This window comes from Ambystoma mexicanum, chromosome 13 (genome assembly GCF_040938575.1).
Source record: "Ambystoma mexicanum isolate Mex_15411 chromosome 13, UKY_AmexF1_1, whole genome shotgun sequence".
In the NCBI taxonomy this organism is placed as follows: Eukaryota; Metazoa; Chordata; class Amphibia; order Caudata; family Ambystomatidae; genus Ambystoma; species Ambystoma mexicanum.
Genome location: NC_090938.1, coordinates 173,989,275 through 174,009,611, shown reverse-complemented (window position 1 = coordinate 174,009,611; position 20,337 = coordinate 173,989,275). Strand labels below are relative to the sequence as shown.

Below are 20,337 nucleotides of genomic sequence, written 5' to 3'. Positions count from 1 at the left end.
TATTACATGTTTGCTGAACTATCAAAGATCATGTTGGCCAAACTGGGACCAATCCTCTACCACTGAACTAGAAGGACTGAACTCACCCTACCAGAAGGTAACAGTTTATGAAAGGCGATTGGGACACTCAACAGTACCTTTTTTCCACCTTGGGAAATCTGCATCCAGAAGATTATCCTTGCTAAAGCAGAGCATGCATACCATAGTCTTAAATTGATTTTTACTAAAGTCCTGGACGAAGCACAAGTTAGAAGCCCTCACCCAACAGATTTTGTAAAGGTATTTTTCAGAAATTTGATTTTGAGGATTGTTGCAGCGCAGTACTCAAGAATTGTATTGCTGGTAACCACTCGGACCAATCAGTGGCAGGATCGGCAAACAAAATTACAAATGTAATATTTTGGTAAAATCAGCATGGTATGTTTTAATGAATTTAAACCTATGCAAAACACACAATACTGACATTTTGAACTTACTGTTACTGTGCAAGTAGTGGACACAATCCCGATAGCCTTGAGAGTGGAATTCCTGCATCACCTGCAGAACATTTCAATTTCAATAGAGATTTTAGGAAAAGAATTTGACAGATATTTAACGTGAATAAAACCAGCAAATAGATTTTCCACTTACCCTACTAAAAACAGAACAGAGATTCAATCACATCCCATCTGATGCTTTTCCAGTGACACGTGGGTGCCTTAGAAATCACTGTAGCAGGACATCACATGACACAATGCTCTAGCCTTCAACAACCTCTCTGTCCCACTACCCCCACGTCTGCCTCCTGCTTCCACTCCTTTACCTGATTGGCCGCTCTCCACTGAGATGATTTTTCACCTGAAACCAATGGCAGACCAGTCAGCGGAGGCACTAAAGGCCCTGTTGAAGGCCCCAGAGAAGGTGCATCTTCCACTCAGCCCTTCCTACTCTTCCCCTATAATCTGGCCCCATCCAAACCTATTGATGTATTTCTGGAAGTATGAAACATTTGTCTTGATGCCCAATTGCTAATTTGTGAATGCCATGCCCATGGTTTATGCACACAATCCCTAACACTACAGCACCTGGCCCAGCACCAACCTCATAGACTCAATAGCTCTGCAAAGGCACCCAGAGATGAGACTACCTTTTCTGTCTGATCTCTGTATGTCAGAGGTCGAACTGCCAGCTCTAGCACCCAATAAATATAGAAGTGTAAAGGCACAAATACATATTTGTCACTCGTGCCTATTTGGTGGTCTTGTTAAACTACCACCAGAAAAGGGTTGTGCTGAATTGTTTTTTGGGGACTTTGAAACTGTGTTACTAAGTGTCCGGTGATTTGGTACTATGTGCAAATATATCCTTTGCAGTATTGGTTTATTCTATGCGTTTTCTTCAATAAATCTGTAAATATAGGACTGGTGCATCCATGGTTAATAAATGATTTAACTACCGTAATAGCAATAACATGATTTATATGACTACTTGTCTCTATGATTTGAGATACATCGGCAAGACCAACAGAAAATGTAAGACAAGAGTAACTGAACTTAAGAGTTGTATTAAGAATCGCATTGAAAATGCACCCCTGATTAAATAGTTGATCACTAAACAGCACACGTTTGATGATATAAGATCGGTCATCCTAAGGAAAGTAAGAGCGATTGATCAGTGTTGCATCAATAAGTAGTTATTAACGTTCAAACAGAATTTAATATTCTTGAAAACAAAGCCATGTGTTGAGTCTCATTGAAAATATTGAGCGGCACCACATTAGATAGTTTGAAGAGTTACATGTTCCACACATCGTAATGGGAATTATATTATTCTAATTGGAGCCTCTGCAACCTTAACCTCTGGCATTTTTGGTTGAGAAATAGGGTTTTAGTTATTAGACACTGCCTACCTCAGTAATGTCTTGTTTGGTATTAATGGCGGTGGTATTGGATTACGAGACATAATGATGTCATCATGTCAGGTATATATATCCTTATAGGGACAGCCATTTTGACCACATCAATATGCGCTTTTGCTTTAAAATCACCTCGTGGATGTAGATTTGAGGAAGCTAAGGACCCATTTAGGGTTTGGTGTTTTGATCTTTTTGTACACTTCTGTTATTCATTAAGTGACAATTCGGTGGCTCTGTAGGGTTTTCCTTAGGTTTTCTTTTACATCGAGAGTTGTTACCAGATGGGTCTTACAATGTTTGTTGTGGAGAAGTTAAGAAAACCCATTCCAGTAAGATGAAGGGATGGTGGTCAAGAATCATTAACCCTGGTTGTTTTTTATATAAAATTCCTTATTTCTTAAGCTCCTTCTGAGGTCCAATGGGACATTTCCCATTAGTTCCTTCTAAGAATTGTTGTCTTATTGCCTCTGTTTTGTCACTGCAGAAATATAGATTGGTTCCTGTGTGGATTATTACATTAAAAGTCATTTTGAAGAATTCATCAGGGAGTAACCCCAGCCAATACAATTAAAGCACTCTACCCAGCCAATACAATTAAAGCACTCTACCCTACCAATATGGAGATAATTAAAAATACAGTAATTTTAAATCTGGCGTCAGAGATTAAGTATTTCTAGTGTTTACTTAAAACACTGGAAAAATTTCAGAGAAAAGAATTTAGTAAGTGATGGGAAGAACACTCACTCCAAAATTATGTGGATGTGGGAAGAATACTACGGGGCCTCAGAATTTTGACCTCACCGTCTTTCGACAAACAAGATCCCGAAATGTTGAGAGAATGGGCTGACTCCACAAATAAATGCTCAGGACAGTTCCTTAACATTCTCATCAAATATGCAAAAAAAGACAGAAAAAACATTAGAAAAAATGGAAGAAATCAAAGAGCAACTATCCTAATACCAGCGAGCGAAGAAGGTAACAAACTGAAAACCAATATTGAAGATAGTCTCAAAATCTATGAGGAAGACATCAAACAACGGAAACAAAGGAAATTCCTTTGTGACAAAGAAGATTATGAAAAGGGAAGAGTATACACCTTTGATCGCAGATTCGACCACTTGAGGAAAAATCTGTCCAACAAAAACATCAAGAGCAACGAACCAACAACGACCCCCATATCTAGTGAGGCAGCCACTACATCAGAATCTGAGACACCCACCAGTAAAACTGAAAATGTCTCCCAAAAAATAATTTTTTTAGACGAAATGAGGATGCTGGGCCTAGACGGCCGAAACAACCCAAAGAAGTACACAGGCAAAGGACGAGGAAAACCATCAGGACATGGAGGAAAAAGAAAACCAGCAGGGGACAAAGGAACAAGCAGTTCAGAGTCAGATGGCAACTCAAGAACACGCTCTGGCAACAAGAAGGCGAAATAAACACAAATAGCATGGATAATAGCATCATCAATTTGTTGGACTAAGTACTCAGTCAGGACCAAACCAAAGTCCTCCAGTATGGATTTAACTTCTGTCCAACTTTTTCATATGACTATGCAGAAACAAGGATTGACTTCTTTAAGTACATGCGCCAAATTAGATTAAAAAAATTCTTTTTGCTGAATCCCCCAAAAGAAAAAAACAAAATCATTCCACAAGGAAAAACATCTGTCGCTATTGAGGATTTAGACACCCTACTGAATTTGGCAGAATTGGAGTCCTTAGGAAATGTGAAGGCAGTGTCCTCCGATATCTCCCAGAAAATGCTAAACATAGACACAGACTGGCCGATCAAAAGCAAATTAAAGACCAAATCAAGGTTCAATCCCCTACTCCAACCGGGGGGGAAAATAGAAGCCTTTCAAGATTTAGTGATCCATGATCTTCAGAAAGCAAGACTACAAAAAACTAAAATTAAATCTAATTTTTCATTAAAAGAAAGACAAATTCCAAAAGATTTACAAAGTGTCAAAAGCATTGTCATAAAAGCCTCTGACAAAGGCACGAATGTGCTTATTCAAAACCGCACAGAGTACATAAAGGAAGCATACAGACAACAGCGGGATGTAAATTGCTATGAGCCACAGGAAAGCAATCCAACAGAGGAAATAAAACTCAAAGTGGAGGCTTTTCTCAAGAAATGGTCTAATATGGATCTCCTCGATGAAGACGACTGCAGGTTGCTTTTCAATAAATTCCCAAGTATACCTACCATACGATTTCTCCCAAAAGTCCATAACATCCAACCCGCCCCCCAGGCCGACCCATCGTCACTTTGAATGGAGCTTCCCTCAAAAATATCTAAAAATATGTGGATCAGACCTTATTACCACTTGTATTCACGCTACCATCATACTTGCGGGACACTAAAGATTTCCTCAGCAAGATCGGAGGTATATTGTGGGAGGAAGATATGTTTGCCACATTGGATGTCATTTCATTGTACACCTCAAATCAAAACAATGATGACAAAAAAGCATGCAAGTATTTTCTTGACAGCAGGTCTCTTAACTATCTCGCACATGGATAAATGATAATAGAAATGATAGAAATGTGTCTTACCAACAATGTCTTTCTATTCGACAACATATTCTACAATCAACTTAGAGGGACTGCCATGGGCACAAGCTTTGCCCCATCTTATGCCAACTTGACAATGGGGTGGTGGGAGAAGTTCCGTGTATGGACAGAAGGTAACCATCGGTACACTGACCAGGTGATTTTATGGCTTAGGTTTATCGATGACCTCTTTATCCTTTGGAAAGGTGAAGAAAAAGATTGGCTTGAGTTTGTAAGTATGCTAAATGTGAACAATCTAAATCTACAATTTACTGAAACTCATAGTCAGCAAGAAATATTTTTTCTGGATGTCTTGGTGAAGACCAACCAACAAGAAATCATGACTGAACTATATCGAAAGCTAACAAGCTCAAATATGCCACTGTTCGCCACAAGTAGCCACCCGACATCTCTAAAGTGGAGTATTCCATACCGCGAATTTGTAAGAATAAGACGTAATTGCAGTACAATTGAAAGCTTTGATAAAGAATGCACATTTACAGCAGCGAAATTCTTAAAACAAAGATACCCGAAAGCAGTCTTAGAGAGAGCATACACTGTAGCCCGCAACTTAAACCGAAGGACTTTACTCTCAACTAATACATCAATAGAAGACAAAGAACAAGTTGATGCAATACGACTTATCCTTACATTTGGAACACATGCCAATGTCATAAGAAAGATACTACATCGACATTGGCATGTTTTGCAGTCTGTTGAAGCTCTAGCACCGATTCTAAAGGAATAAGTTTACATAACTTTCAGAAAATCCATATCCATTAAAGACTTGCTGGTTAGCAGTTTTCTGTTGCCCATAAACGAAAATCAAAATACCACTACGTGGCTACACAAAAACACCAATGGCTTCTTTAAATGCTCGAAATGTAAGGCAGGCAAATTTGCTCAGAACAAAACAAACTATATACATCCAATAACAAAGCATCTTTTAGAATTGGGTAGTCACATTACATGCAATACTGAGTTTGTGGTTTATGCCCTCCTATGCTCTTGCAACCGCTGGTATATTGGCAGTACCATCAGTAAATTGAAACTTAGAATTCTACAGCATATGAGAGCGATAAAAAACTGTGACCCTTCTTACCCAATGGCAGGCCACTTTAAAGACATACATGAGAGCAAGTTGGACAGCCTGAGATTCTTTGGATTACATCATGTTCGAGCTAACCCTTGTGGGGGCAACAGAGAACTAGCACTATGCCAAATGGAGACTAGATTTATTTTGGACCTTGAATCGAAGAAACCTAAAGGCCATAACCTTGATGAAGAGTTATACACATACCTAAGAACCTGAGAAAATTGTTTATCAAGAACTAATGATCGTTTTTAATTGTTCTTATTGCCTTGTGGAAATAATCTGGGTCTCTAGTGTATATTAATTTCATTTCATTTTATAACTGTCAGTTTGTATATCTACAAGAACTTTAGAAAGCAAGGCTTGGTGGTATGATGCTTTTATTACATCTCACTCAAAATTTTAACAATTTGTGATTAGTGCCTGGTTGTGGTTATATGATTGTTCAATCAATAGTGTTTATATGTGTTTTTATTCATTTTAAATTTCTACTCCGTGGTGGTTCCCTACAACGATAATGAGAATGGTCTCTAGTAATAGTTTATTTCTGCTACCAATATTTAAATACAGAAGGCCTAGCTTGGATTCATGCTTATACAGATGTTAATTTTACCCATAGAATACATTTGCATTATGCACTTTATTATTCTACCTCAAGTGAAAATTCATCTGCACTATGCACTTTATGAATGTATTTTAAGTGAGGACTTTATGCAAATTAGCACTTTAGGAATGGTTACGCGAAGCTAAGCACTATGCACTTTATTGATGAGTATTTGACATATACTAATATGCAAGGCTTGAATTATGCACTTTATGACCGGTTTACATTTTATTAGCACTATGCACTTTATTGTAAAGGTTTAGACTTTTTGTCTGTCCATAAAGGTTCATACACTATTCGCCTTAAAAAAACATCCGTAACTGAAGTGGCTGCATTGTTAACTCATGTTACTTTTACCCGAGGCAACGTTGAAATAATAGCGATACAATTTGGTAAAAATGCCTAAATTAACAACGCACTACTGAACACATATAAGAATGTGTTAAAAAGGCTGGCAATCCATCTATACTCCCACGGTTATGTCTGCCTTTACAAAAGAGTATTAGTAACCAAGTATATGCGAGAGCTGTTGCAATAGCCATTACAACAATGGCAACCTTGTTCATTAACAAAAATAGGCTGAGTTCTGGTACCAATGAAAACTAAAAAGGGACCACCACTGGTAGTAGAACCATAGAGTTGGGTAATGGTGGGTATATTTACACAATGTCACCGAGCACTCACTTGTACGTGATCAAGCAGCGAGGAAGCTGTGAAACGCGTTATACCGTGTGGTTTCTACTTTGGCTAATGCCGTAATAAAACTGGATATTTTTTAAGGACAATTTATTGCTTTTTGTTTTCAATAACGGACAAAGCATTTCTCTGGCGAGTATTTCATTGTTTGGAGTGCCATCCCCTCTGGGTAAAAAGAAGAAATCATGTTTCCCTTCTTTTGGAATATATATATATATATATATATATATATATATATATATATATATATATATAAACAAAGGAGCGTGCGGCTGAATCACGGCTGGTGAAAGACGAAGGTCCTGCAGCAGCTCGGACTGCATGTTTTCTCTGATTTCATCACGTCGAGAGGAGCAACCGCGACGGCACACGAAGCAGCGAAGTGGAGACGTCTGCATATTACAGGCGAGGACACAGAGCCGGGTAAGTGCCGCGGCCGCGGTTTTACTTTCGATTTCGATCACAGCGAGTGCAAATTAGCGCAATACAGTCCCATATCATTCACCGCACGTGCAGGATATTCATTTGTGCGCATAATTGTCTTGGCCCCAGCAAATTAAAGACTGAGTTATCTGTCTATAGATTACTAGACATTTGAGGAAACCAATAAGCAATCTTTTCACTGCACTACTATGGCGAACTCCCAGGCAAGCAAAGAGGCAAGGAGAATAGCACAGGCTGTTTCTCTGTTCAATGAAACACTTAAATCAAGCAAATCGGCCCCTGGCAGAGCGCAAGCCTCAGTAGACAATACTGAGATTGGCTTGCTAAAAGAATTAGAAAAACTACAGAAAAAGGAAGTGAGCAAGTGGTGGGAGGAGCACTCCCTGAAAAACTATATTGAAGTAGGGAGGATCCCAAGAGGACTGAGAATCCTAATCATTCCTTCATTCGAAGAACAGGACCCAGCAATGCTCAATGAATAGAGCGAGGCGACAAATACATGCTCAAAGACCTTTCTCCAGCTCCTAGTTAAGTACGCAAGGGCCGATCGCTTGAAGATACTGGAGAAGATTGAGGAGGTGGAAGGCAGATTGACCATGATGTCAGAAAGCGAGGATGGGAAAAAACTAAAAATCAATATAGAGAAGAATCTGAAAGGATACGAAGAATAGATAAAACAACAGAAACAGCGCAAATTTTTGCGCGACAAAGAAGACTATGAAAGAGGCAGTGTCTATACGTTTGCTAGGAGATTCAATCAACTGAGAGAAATACCAAGAACAAAGGCAGTGACTGCAAACAATGAAACGGAAATTGATATAGAATCTTCCACATCTGAATCAGATGTTATAGCAAGCGAGACCAAAGAACCATCAATTCGTTTACATTTTTTAGACGAAATGAGACTATTATGCCAGGATGGGAAAAAACAAAAACAAACAAGAGGAAGTTACCAGAATCGAGAGAGAAGCAGAGGAGGTCGATCAAAACGAGGAGGGGGCAGAGGGGCAACAAAAACAGCAAGCAGCATCCCGGACAGATTACTGCGCTCTGGGACAAAGTCAGTATAAAGAAAGACGATAGTTTAAAAATTATCAATCTGTCCAAACATATTTTGACTGCACAACAAGAAAAAGCTCTACGCTTGGGTCTGAATTTTTGCCAAACTGCACATTTTAACTATGTACAAACTCGAACTGACTTCGACCATTTTGTACACAAACTACGCTTAAGGAAATTCTTTGCAATCAACCAAAGCACAATTAACAGGCCACCAAAAGAAGGTGGTAGAACTGAAATAACAATCAATGACATTGAGGCATTGGCAAATTTGGTTGATCTTGAAAAAGGAGAAGAAACAGAACTTGACATAAATCCAGAATTGAAAACAAAAAATTCAGAGGAATTAAACATAAGAACAGACTGGACGAAGAAGAGCAAGTTAAAACAGAAGTCAAAGTTTAATCTAATTAACAACTTGGGGAACAATATCGAAGCATTCCAGACACTTGTGATCGAAGATCTAAAGAAATTCAGGAGAAAGAAAAGATCCAGATACAAAGACAATTTATCAGTTGCGGACAGGGTGGCTCTGAAAGAATTACAGACCCTAGAGACCTGCATTATAAAGCCCTCAGATAAAGGACGTATTATTGTCCTAATGGACAAAGAAGATTATATTAAGGGGGCATATAGGCAACTTAATGATAAGAATTGTTATGAGAGAGTGCCAAACAACCCGAGTCAAGAATTGGAAAACACACTAAATAATTTCCTTAAGAAATGGGAAGAGAAGGGCATCTTAACAGATGAAAATTGTAAGTTCCTTTCAACCCCTAATGCAACAATCCCTACAATATATTTTCTCCCGAAGATACATAAGGACATGAAAAAACCTCCAGGGAGGCCCAGTCTCATCTATAGGTTCAACGTTTGAAAATATGCCAAGATATATAGACGAGACCCTCTTTCCCTTTGTGTCATCTCTTCCATCCTACTTAAAAGACAAGAGACTTTCTCACACGCATTGAAAATATACCTTGGGACACAAAATATATACTGGCCACAATGGATGTCATTTCTTTATACACATGCATAGGACACGAATATGGCATCAACGCATGTGAAAGATTTTTAAACACCAGATCATTAAATTACCTGGAACACACAGAAATGATTCTTGAAATGAGCAATTAGTGCCTCACAAATAATGTTTTCTTATTCAACAATGAATATTTCAGACAGGTTCAAGGCACCGCAATGGGCACAACATTTGCCCCATCGTATGCGAACCTGACAATGGGGGCTTGGGAAGCAAAAGATGTATGGTCGGACAAGTACCAAATATCCACAGAAGATATTGTATTATGGCTAAGATACATTGATGACCTTTTTATAATTTGGAAAGGGTTAGAAAAAGCCTGGGTAGACTTTGTGAAAACTCTCAACAATAATGAACATAATTTGAGGTTCACAGAGACACATAGTCCTACCTTTCTAACCTTCCTAGATGTGAATTTAAGGATTGTGAAACAGACCCTAACAACTGAGCTGCACAGGAAACCTACTGGAACCAATACTCCTCTGCATGCAACAAGTGGACATTCCAAGAACTTGGTGTGGAGCATCCCGTATGGGGAGTTTATAAGAATTAGGCGTAACAGCTCCACCCTAGCGGCATATGATCAGACAGTAAAAGTGCAGCACTCGGCTTCCTTGAACAATGCTACCCCAAAAAAGTTATAGAGAAGGCATACATAAAAGCAAGAAAACAAGAAAGATTGGAACTCCTCACAGAATCACACAAGCCAGCCGAACCAATAAATGAAAACAAAACTACGCGAATGATTCTAACCTTCGATAATGAGGTAACAGAAGTAAAACGAATATTCCGTAGAAATTGGAGGATCTTACTGGCAGATAAGGATTTGGCTGCAAATCTGAAAATGAATCCCGAAATAAGTTACAGACGGAATCGATCTCTGAAAGACAGTTTGGTACAAAGTTTCATGGATGGTCCATCCACAAAAGAAACATGGCTAAAAACACAGAAGCCAGGCTTCCGAAAGTGCACTCGATGCAACATTTGTACATTTGCAAGAAACTGTGTGTCCCATGAACATCCGGTGCTAGGCAATTCCATCACCATTCAGGAGAAGATCACATGCGAAACAGATTTTGTAGTTTATGTACTGGCATGTGCATGTAAGAAATGATACATCGGGAGTACTAAGTGTAAATTAAAAATTTGGATTCAACACCAAGATCCGAATTACCCCATGGCCAAACACTTTAGTGATTATCATGAGGCAAAGATGGACAGTTTTTACTTCTTTGGGATACACAAGATAGAGCTCATTCCCAGAGGCGGTAACAGAGAGAAGAAACTTTGACAAAAAGAAACTTGTTGCATCCTAGATTTTGAAAGCAAAACACCCAGTGGGCACAATACAGATGAAGAACTATACACGTTCCTGGGTTAATATTTGAATTGTTATGATACAATGAGACCGATATAATTTTAGCCGGAGTACTGATGTGGACCATGATATGCAAGTGAACTTGCTCTCCCGAGTAGATTATATCCAGTATGAGAAGAAAGGATTTCCTGTGTTATAATAAGTCCTTTTGCCCTTTTGGAGATTTAGGGCCTCATTACACGGTAGGCGGAGGACCAAGGTGCTATTAGCACCTTGGTCCATGCCGGTAAAATACCGGCACCACCTTGGTGGAAAGGGGAATTACTGCCCTATTCCAAGGTTGGCGGGGCGGTAATTCCCCCTTCCCCCATTGCCCTTCCCCATTCCCATTTTTGCCCCCTAGGGCTCTATGGGAATGGGGAAGGTGCTAATTACGGTGCCGCAAATTGTGGTACCGTAATTAGCACCCTGGTCCCTTTGCGGGTTGGTTTTTAACGCCTGCTAAACAGCAGGCGTTAAAGTACCTACCCGCAAAGGGACCTCGTAGTAATACCGGTACCGGTAAACCCATACCGCCGTCCGTGTAATGAGGCCCTTTGTCTGTCGTGTTGGTCTTTTGTTTCCCACCTTCTCTCTTTTCCAATATCAGGTTAACAGTAGAGACTGTGTAATTGTAATTCACTTTTGGGATTTGATGGGTTTGGGTTATCCAATTCACAATGATATTTGTAGGGTTTTGATTAGATGTGACATGTGGCCGTTCATATTGAGATTTTAAAACTTTTTATGATTTTAATCTGTATATAGAGATTGGTACCTGTCCTTGATAGAACTATAGGCACTTGCACTTTCTGGAGGGAGACACGAATAGCACTTTTTTCAAAATTGCTGCTAGCACATTGCACTTTGGACCAAGGTACAAGTACCATGTGTATATATAAACCGAAGGCCATTCGGTGACGGTTTAGCTAAATAACCGCCAACTTTTAATATCAAGTATGGCAGGCTTTGTGAAGGACCATTTGGATTTAGCAAATAGGGGCACTATGCACTTTATGGCTATGTTGCTGACATTATGCACTTTACAGCTATGCTGCGAGCAATCTGCAATACTTTTTTGGATTAAGCAATATGTGCACTATGCACCTTATGGCTACGCTGATAGCATTATGCACTTTTTAGCTATGTTGCGAGTAATATGAAATGCATTTCATTATTTATAATAGCATTGTATTCCTACCACCATTGGAATTACCAAAGAGTATCATCTGTACAGGGTTAGGCAGCAGGTCATTTGATCTCCACCACATAATGAAGAGGCAACGACAAGCACTAAGCTGGGACACACAGACCTTATGTTAATAACTGGTACCTTCACCAAGCTTTTTACGACATGCTACTCTAAAGGAGGGCCAAGATATATATAATACGGGCTAGTAGCCTGGGTTTGGCAAACTCATATGATAGAACAGACCCGTTCCAATATGGCCGACACGGTTTTTCGACAGATAGATTGGGTAGTCCTCTCTCTATGTCTGTCCACATGTCACATGGGGTATTTTAACCCTCTACAATGTTTGGGTCATTAGTTGTGAACAAGCAGTCAGTGGACCGTGAAACGCGTAGACTCCATCCACTATGCGCCAGCTACCTTGGGAGGGCCACAATGTGAGTGGCTTGTGAAAACTTTTTCTTGCCATGAGGATGTGCAATGATTTTATGGATTTTTCCTTTTTGATACTTAAATAAAGTGGAACAAATTTTGCATTTTGGTTTCCCGAGTCTGTAAATTCTTTTGGGACCAAGAAGTGCTCCTCCACCAACTGCGGAAACTACAGCTGAAGTAAGATATATATATATTACATGGCCACGTTAGTGGCCATGTAGTTATGGTTAAGTTGCTGTTTCCATAGGAAGAGCACTTTTTGGGCGGCTTATAACTTCGCTCCCCTGGACGAATCCTCACCAAACTTTGCAAAATAATTCAGAGTGGGCCATATACTTTTTTTGCAAAGTTTGGTGAGGATTCGTCCAGGGGGAGCGAAGTTATAAGCCGCCCAAAAAGTGCTCTTCCTATGGAAACAGAAACTTAACCATAACTACATGGCCACTAACGTGGCCATGTTATATATATATATATATATATATATATATATATATATATATATATATATATTACATGGCCACGTTAGTGACAGCAGTTATATTGTGGCCATGTAATATATATATAATTATTTTGCAAAGTTTGGTGAGGATTCGTCCAGGGGGGGCAAAGTTATAGGGGGGGGTCCCAAAACTTTTTTTTGTCCCCATAGACTGAATGGGAAAAATGTTTTGCTTGCGCCTACAGCCCAAACCGCTGGACGGATTTTCACCAAACTTGGACCAGGAGTAGCGGCTTGGTCCCGAAAGCGTGCTTTTGCAAATTTGGTGAAAATCCGTCCAGTAGTGTTTTTTAAAATGACCAAAAAGTAGGTAATTTTTTTTTTTTATATCCGTGTTCGGTCCGCGGACACACTTCCCTGTTCGCTCCGTGGACAGTGTCCTGATTGGCCAATCGGCGTGCGTGATGTCCGCGGACATGTGACGTGTTCGCTGATTGGACGGTGTTAAGCGTGAAGAGCGTCAGATTTTCGGTAGTGCCCGCCATCTTGGATTCGCGGACATCCGCGGACAGCTCGGTGAAAATTTTTTCAAAATGTGTATTTAGTAGAGTGTGTTGGTGTGTAGAAGTGTTTGGGGAGGATGGAAGGGTATGAGATAGGTTAAATGTTGTGCTTTTTTATGTGGTAGATGTTCTTTTTGTGTTCGATTTGTCTGCGGACATCACAGGTGTTCTGAAATCGTCTAAATAAACTGAATGGGGGTGTTCTGAGGACTCAATATGTGTCCGTTTTGTTCACAAGCAAGCTGAAACTGTTCTAAGAACACTCGCGGTGTCCTGAAATGTTCGCAAATAAACAAAATGGGGGTGTTCTGGGGACGCTGTCCGTATTGTTCTGTGGCAAGTTGAATGTGTTCTAAGAACTCTCGCGTTGTCCTGAAATGTTCGTAGGGGGTTTCCTGAAGACGCTGTCCGTATTGTTCTGTGGCAAGTTCAAAGTGTTCTAAGAACTGTCTCGGTGTCCTGAAATGTTCGTTGGGGGTGTCCTGAAGACGCTGTCCGTATTGTTCGATGGCAAGTTGAAAGTGTTCTAAGAACACTCGGGGTGTCCTGAAATGTTTGCAAATAAACAAAATGGGGGTGTTCTGAGGACGCTGTCCGTATTGTTCGTTGTCAAGTTGAAAGTGTTCTAAGAACTCTCGCGTTGTCCTGAAATGTTCGCACATAAACTAAATGGGGTTGTGTTCTAAGAACACACGCGTTGTCCTGAAGTGTTCTAAGAACTCTCGCGGTATCCTGAAATGTTCGTAGAGGTTGTCCTGAAGACGCTGTCCGTATTGTTCGTTGGCAAGTTGAAAGTGTTCTAAGAACTCTCGCGTTGTCCTGAAATGTTCGCACATAAACAAAATGGGGGTGTGTTCTAAGAACTTTCTTCGCGTTGTCCTGAAATGCTCATAGGGGGTGTTCTGAAGACACTGTCCGTATTGTTCACTGGCAAATTGAAAGTGTTCTAAGAACACTGGTAATGTCCGCGGACATTAAAAGTTTCCATAGGTCATAGTTGAAATGTTTTACTCAATGGGTGTGATATGCTGCGGTGGTTGTGGCCAGGGCATAGAGTGTTGGGTGCATGGCCATTTGGCCATACACCCAACACTCTATGCCCTGGCCACAACCACCGCAGCATGTCACATTTATAGTTGCTTATAACTTTGGGTCAAAAACAAATTTATAAGGAACAAAGTTATAAGATACTATGGGTGTGATATGCTGTGATGGTTGTGGCCAGGGCATAGAGTGTATAATATACTTACTGTTTGGTTTAGTAACTGGAGTACATATATTTCTTTTTAATTTCTGTAATAAAATCAAATAGCATGTTAGTATTAGTATTTTGTAATGACTTTTTACCTTGTATAATCAACATTTATTTTTTTGGACCCTCATATTTCGTAGATTACAAACCAGAGTACTGTGCAATTTGCTCAGTTTCTGTGTTCGTTGCTAAAATCATTGGGTCTGTGGGAGAAAAAAAATCCATGTTGGATTAAAAAAAACACCCTTTTCCTGTTATGCTACAGTTTATTTGTTTGTTTGTTTTCAGTGTTCATTTGTTGTTTCTGGCTAATGCTTTATACATTGGGTTGTTGCATTTTTTTTGGAGCAGTAACATATTTATTTGTTTGGATATTATGAAATTTTGGAGCAGTTAGATACCTGTAGGCGTATTCTAACTGTCTATTTTTTGATATATTTTAGTGGTATTGATTTATCTGTTTGGATATTGTTACATTTTGGGACAGTTAGATACAAAATGGCGTAGTCTAATTGTCTATATTTTGCTCTAATTTAGTGGTATTTATTTATGTGATTAATTGTTGTAGAATCTTTGGGCAGTTAGACAGCTTTTGGAATATTCTAACAGTTTATATTTTTTACTACAAGTTTATTTGAGGTTTAAGTACAGTTTAGTTATCAAATTTTGGTTTTAAGAACATTAAATAAGCGTTTGTAAGATTTGCTGGTAATCTCTGCTTTAAAGTAATGGTACTATCATTACATTCAAACCATCCACATTTCTTTTTTATATATGCAGTGTAGTGCCCTGAATTGGTTGTGGCTCCCGCGTGGTAGACTATACCTATTGTTGTGAAGGTTTTCTTACCAAGTGATAATTGGCCATGTGTGAATCCAGTCAGCTTGCAGTTGTTTTTGGTACCATCTGCATTGTAACGTAGAAGGATTAGTATTACATATTTACTATGTGTTTGTATTACTAACGTGGAGCGATTATCTGAATTGCAGGTAGAACATAATCTACCATGGTTTGCATTTTGTACAAGTTGCTGAAATGGAATGGATTCACAATTAGGTATTGATATATATATGAAGCGTTCATTGGGGATTTCTTCTTGTGTCACATTGTTGCAGAGAGTGCATGTATGTTTCCACATGTATGAAATCTGGAAGATTTCATTTATAGGTATGTTTTTGTTTTCCAGTACTTGTAGTAAGTACATTAGAAATTCTTGTGGATCTTCCTGTGAGTTTAAAGTGAAATTCACCATTCCAGCACAGTAGTCCAATTGTTGTCTTATTCCATAAACACTATATGTGTTGCCAGGATTGTTTGCTGCATTTCTGTGAAGTACTAACATTTGCAAACACAATGGGTCTGTGCTGTGTAAGTAACTGTTGCCAACAATTGGTGGTAATTGAAATAGAATATTAATTGCTACATTTGCGTAGCAACTTGCACCAACTATATTTGAGAGTTAAAATGGACCAGGTAGTGCTGTATCTGACTGCTTTTTTTGGAGTTTGTCTTCCTTCTTTGAAGAAGTACCTGGTTTACTTTCCCTAATTGATTCTTTTTTGCTTGTGGTACTTGATGAAGTATTACTTTCTTTTACTCTCTTTGGAGGATTTGCAGTGACACCCTGTTGCTTTTCTGTTTGATTTATTTTTCTTTTATAATGTTTAACTTTTTGTGGAACAGAATGTGTGTTTAGATGGGGAGTGTATAGTGAGCAAAGTCTATTGTATTCTAAAATGCAAGGAATATCAGCGTTTATTTTACTTGCATCAAAGTTGATTAGAAATAGACCGTCAAGTGTACGTAAGCGTGATAGTGCTACGTAGCTCAAGCCTTCTTTAAAGGCTGTGTTACCAATATCTATAATTGCTTTGTCTAGGGCAAGACCTTGTGATTTATGAATCGTGACTGCGTATGCAAGAGTTAGAGAAAATTGTTCTCTGCGTACATACATGTCTTTGAAGAGAAGGAATCGAGCTGTTGAGCATCCTATCCTTTTAACTTCTGAAAGTTTGTCAAAGAGTATATTGACAAACTGAATTTTGTTGTCACGTGGGTATGTTTGAAAGCCAACAACTGTGCCCAGTGCTCCATTAACTAGTCCTTGGTCCACGTCAAGGTTACGTTTAAGGATAATTTTAATATCTTTTCTAAGCCTGCTGTGTTTGAGATTGATTTTTCTAAACTATTTAGTCTTGTTGTGGCTTGGTCACACATAGGTAGTGTCATACCATGTACATCTAGTTTGTCTGTGGCGCTAATTTCCATTATTGGTTGCATTTCTTTACTTAACATTATTTCATTGAATTTGAAACAGTGTGCAAGAGTTGGCATTAAGGCCATACAATTGACATTTTTGTGGGCTAATTGTTTCATAACATCTGTAGCACATGTATTATCGCCATAAAGTGCATTAATTTGCCGGGTTTTCAATATTGTTTCTGCTTCTTTAGAGAGTATACCAACTCTGATACTTTTTAAGATGTTGGCATAAGTGAGATCTGCAGATTGCCACATGTTTTCTGTTAATTCTCTGTATTGGAAATGTTGCCAAAGGTTGACATTTCCAATGCTGCCAACAGTTTTACGGCAGAGTTTGTGTCCTAATGTTTTAAAATTAGGCTCACCTTTTACTGGTGTCAATTGAAGAAGATCTCCGAAAACAATAATGTGTTTTCCTTTTAAAGAGCTCTTCATAGTTTGTTTTCAGTACTTCTTGTAATCTGAGGTGAATCAAAGCCAACATTAGGTTGGAGACCATGCTCACTTCATCTATTAGTAGCATTTTCATTTGTTTCAATACTCTGCGTAGTTCCATTGCAGCTTCTGCAGAAAGTTTGTAATAGTCTAATTTGTTCTGGTGTTCTACTGGCAATAGTAGTAATCGGTGTAAAGTGACACCACCTATGTTGTAGGCAGCTAAACCTGTGGGGGCAGTGACAACAGCCGACAGTTTGTTGTTTGTCAATTGTTGAAGGAATTTACTGATGATTTTGATCAGGAATGTTTTGCCAGAACCAGCTTCACCACTGACGTACAGTAGCATAGGTTTATAATTATGGCAGGAACATTCTTTATTTTCATGTTGTACACCATGTGCAATTTGTTTTGTTACTTCTTCAAAAATGGTACGTTGTTCGTTGTTTAGTTTTCATTGTAGTATAGTTAAGTCTTCTTTATCTTCATACTGACACATGGTGTTTTCTACTTCTATCATAGCTAATTCTGCCTCATTTATTATTAGTGGTTCTCCCAGTGGTTCTTGGCTTCCTGTTACAGAAGGTTGACTACTGTCAGGAGTGTCTTTATCTAGTTGGGCCTGTTACAGAAGGTTGACTACTGTCAGGAGTGTCTTTATCTAGTTGGGCCTGGAGTTCTTCTTCGTGTTGCTGTTCATTGTGCAACATTGTTTTGTATTGTGTAAAGTTTACATCAGTTATAGTGCTTTCATTTGCTTTGAAAGCATCTTCATATGAGTCATAGTTTTCTAGTATTTCTTCTTCTTTTCTCCATGGTTTAAAGAGTTGTAGCAGGGACATGTATTATATTTCTTTATGTTGAGGAGTCTTCAATGACAATTTGATATGATTAATTAAATTTGGTTTAGTGAGTTTAACTAAGCTGCCTTCACAGTTTGTCACTCTGTATTTACCTTTTTTTCATCAGGTTTTATATTATTTTTGTATGTGTAGTTTTGAGCTATGTGGTATAGACACATGGTTTCCAAAGTATTACTTCTGTTTGGGTAGTATGTGTCGAATAAATTGTTTTTTAAAATGTCTTGGCTGTTGGGATCATGTTTGGCTATTGTTTCTATATCTTTGTATGTTTTTAGAACTCTTTTTCTAGATTTAGCTGGACCAAGACTTAACCATACTATATTTTCAGATTTACCATACAATGCAGTACCAGTTAAACGATCAGCTGCTTCATATGATCCACATTCTCTATGGGAGAGCATTTTTATGCCCAAGCTGTATAATTTCTGAGACACTGTTTTATCTAATGACAGGTCATTCCAGAGGTCTTCGAGCTCTGTTTTTTCTGCTTTGGTTAAGTATGCTGTGACATATCGTGCAACTGCAGTAGAATTGTCTGCAATGTACTGCACATCTATGTTTGCATTCCATAAGTGGGCAATGATTGCATTATAATCATTGATATATTTTTCTTCTTTTCTTTTTATGTAATATGTATTTTTAGGTGACTTACCTTTAAGACTATGTCTAACTGAAGACATGAGGTTGTTCACTCGACCTGTATTTGTAACTGATCTAGGGAAATCAAATCGGCATTTGGTGTAGTATTTCCCTTTGTTTTTGTATTTGCGACAATATGTGCCACATTTATGTCTTTGAAATTGTAAAATGTGTGCATGAAGATCACTATTTGTGGATTCTGATGGAATTTCACAAGTGACATATTTTTCAATAAACTGTAAAACAGTGGCATCACTGTCTTGACCAAATTTAGGAGCATCTTTAATCCATAAAAGCATGTGGATATGTGGTGCTCCTCTGGCTTGGTATTCTTTTCTCCAAAAGAAGTGTTGCACTTCTCCAAGGGGAGGAACAGTTTTATTACAAATAAAATGTAGCATAGCAATGAAGTGATGGTGAAAATATCTTGAAACATTAACAGGATCCAAAGAACAAAGTTCTCCTGGTGTTAGTATATCTATGTTGGTTTTGTCTTTATTTGATATGCGTAGGAAATCATGTAAATCTTCCCATGCATGTTCTGCACAACTTAATGTAACAAACCAAGTGGGTGGGCCAAGGTTTCTGATCATACAACGTACATCTCCATGATGTCGAAACCAGTACTCTTTAGTACCACGAATATTTGCGAATAGATTTGTAATATTTGATTGTAAAACCTCATCCTTTTGTTGCACTTTTTGTAATAATTGTGTAGCTGTCATATTTTGAAAGTGGGAGCCTGATTTTAATATGTGTGCAACTCCGTAACATAAAGTTGCTAGTTCACTTTCAAAGAGTAGGTGGAATATGTATTCCACATTTTGTCTAAATCTGGGATCTTCAGAATACATCCGTAATGAGCGGTATTCTGAAGCTGATATTTGAATAGGTCTATCATCATACCTTCCTCCTTTGCCAGTAGGAAAGAGTAGAGGAAAAGCACATGCTTCTATACTTTTTTCCCATATGCTGATTGGTGATCCTTTTGTTTGACGCATTTGGTACGTTTCCAGTGCATCTTCTATGGTGTCATTAGAGTGCAAAGGATGAATTGTATAATGGTCTAAAGTATTTGATATTGTACCAGGATCTAGTAGCTCAAATTGACCAGCTTCTTGTGTTTCTTGAATTATTTCAGTTGTATCTTTCAAGTTTTCTTCAATATTAATTTCTTTGTAATATTCATTATTCTCTTTAAGATATTGTAAGGCTTGTCTAACTTTATGTAAATCTACCAGCTGTTGCCATATTTTCTTGTCTTTTGTAGGTACTCCATTTACTAAGATAATTAAAGATTGCTGCATTGGACGTTGCACTCCTAGAGTATGCACATTTTCTTTTAGATCTAATGGTAAATAAACTACTTTTCCACGAATGCCTTTTACCAATTCAGAGGGAGGTAATTTTACTGTTTTTGGTTGAAGGCGTATTATTGCTTGAAATGGGTGTACTGTTTGAATTATGATGCTCTCATATAAATTAAGCTGTTGTAGGGATTTTGGTAGTG

At 38.5% G+C, this 20,337-nt stretch overlaps 1 protein-coding gene across 5 annotated transcripts in view; it reads right to left on the bottom strand.

Moving 5' to 3' along the window:
* Positions 1-20,337, bottom strand: part of LOC138521037 (omega-hydroxyceramide transacylase-like) — a 224,377-nt gene that overhangs the window by 26,634 nt on the left and 177,406 nt on the right. For 3 of the 5 annotated variants that reach the window (XM_069633549.1, XM_069633547.1, XM_069633551.1), the window contains exon 5: positions 477-537. The exons of the other annotated variants lie outside the window; for them this stretch is intronic. In XM_069633549.1, coding sequence (XP_069489650.1) covers positions 477-537 — 61 coding nt within the window. The remainder of the gene's footprint in view (positions 1-476; positions 538-20,337) is intronic. 5 annotated transcript variants of the gene reach the window in all.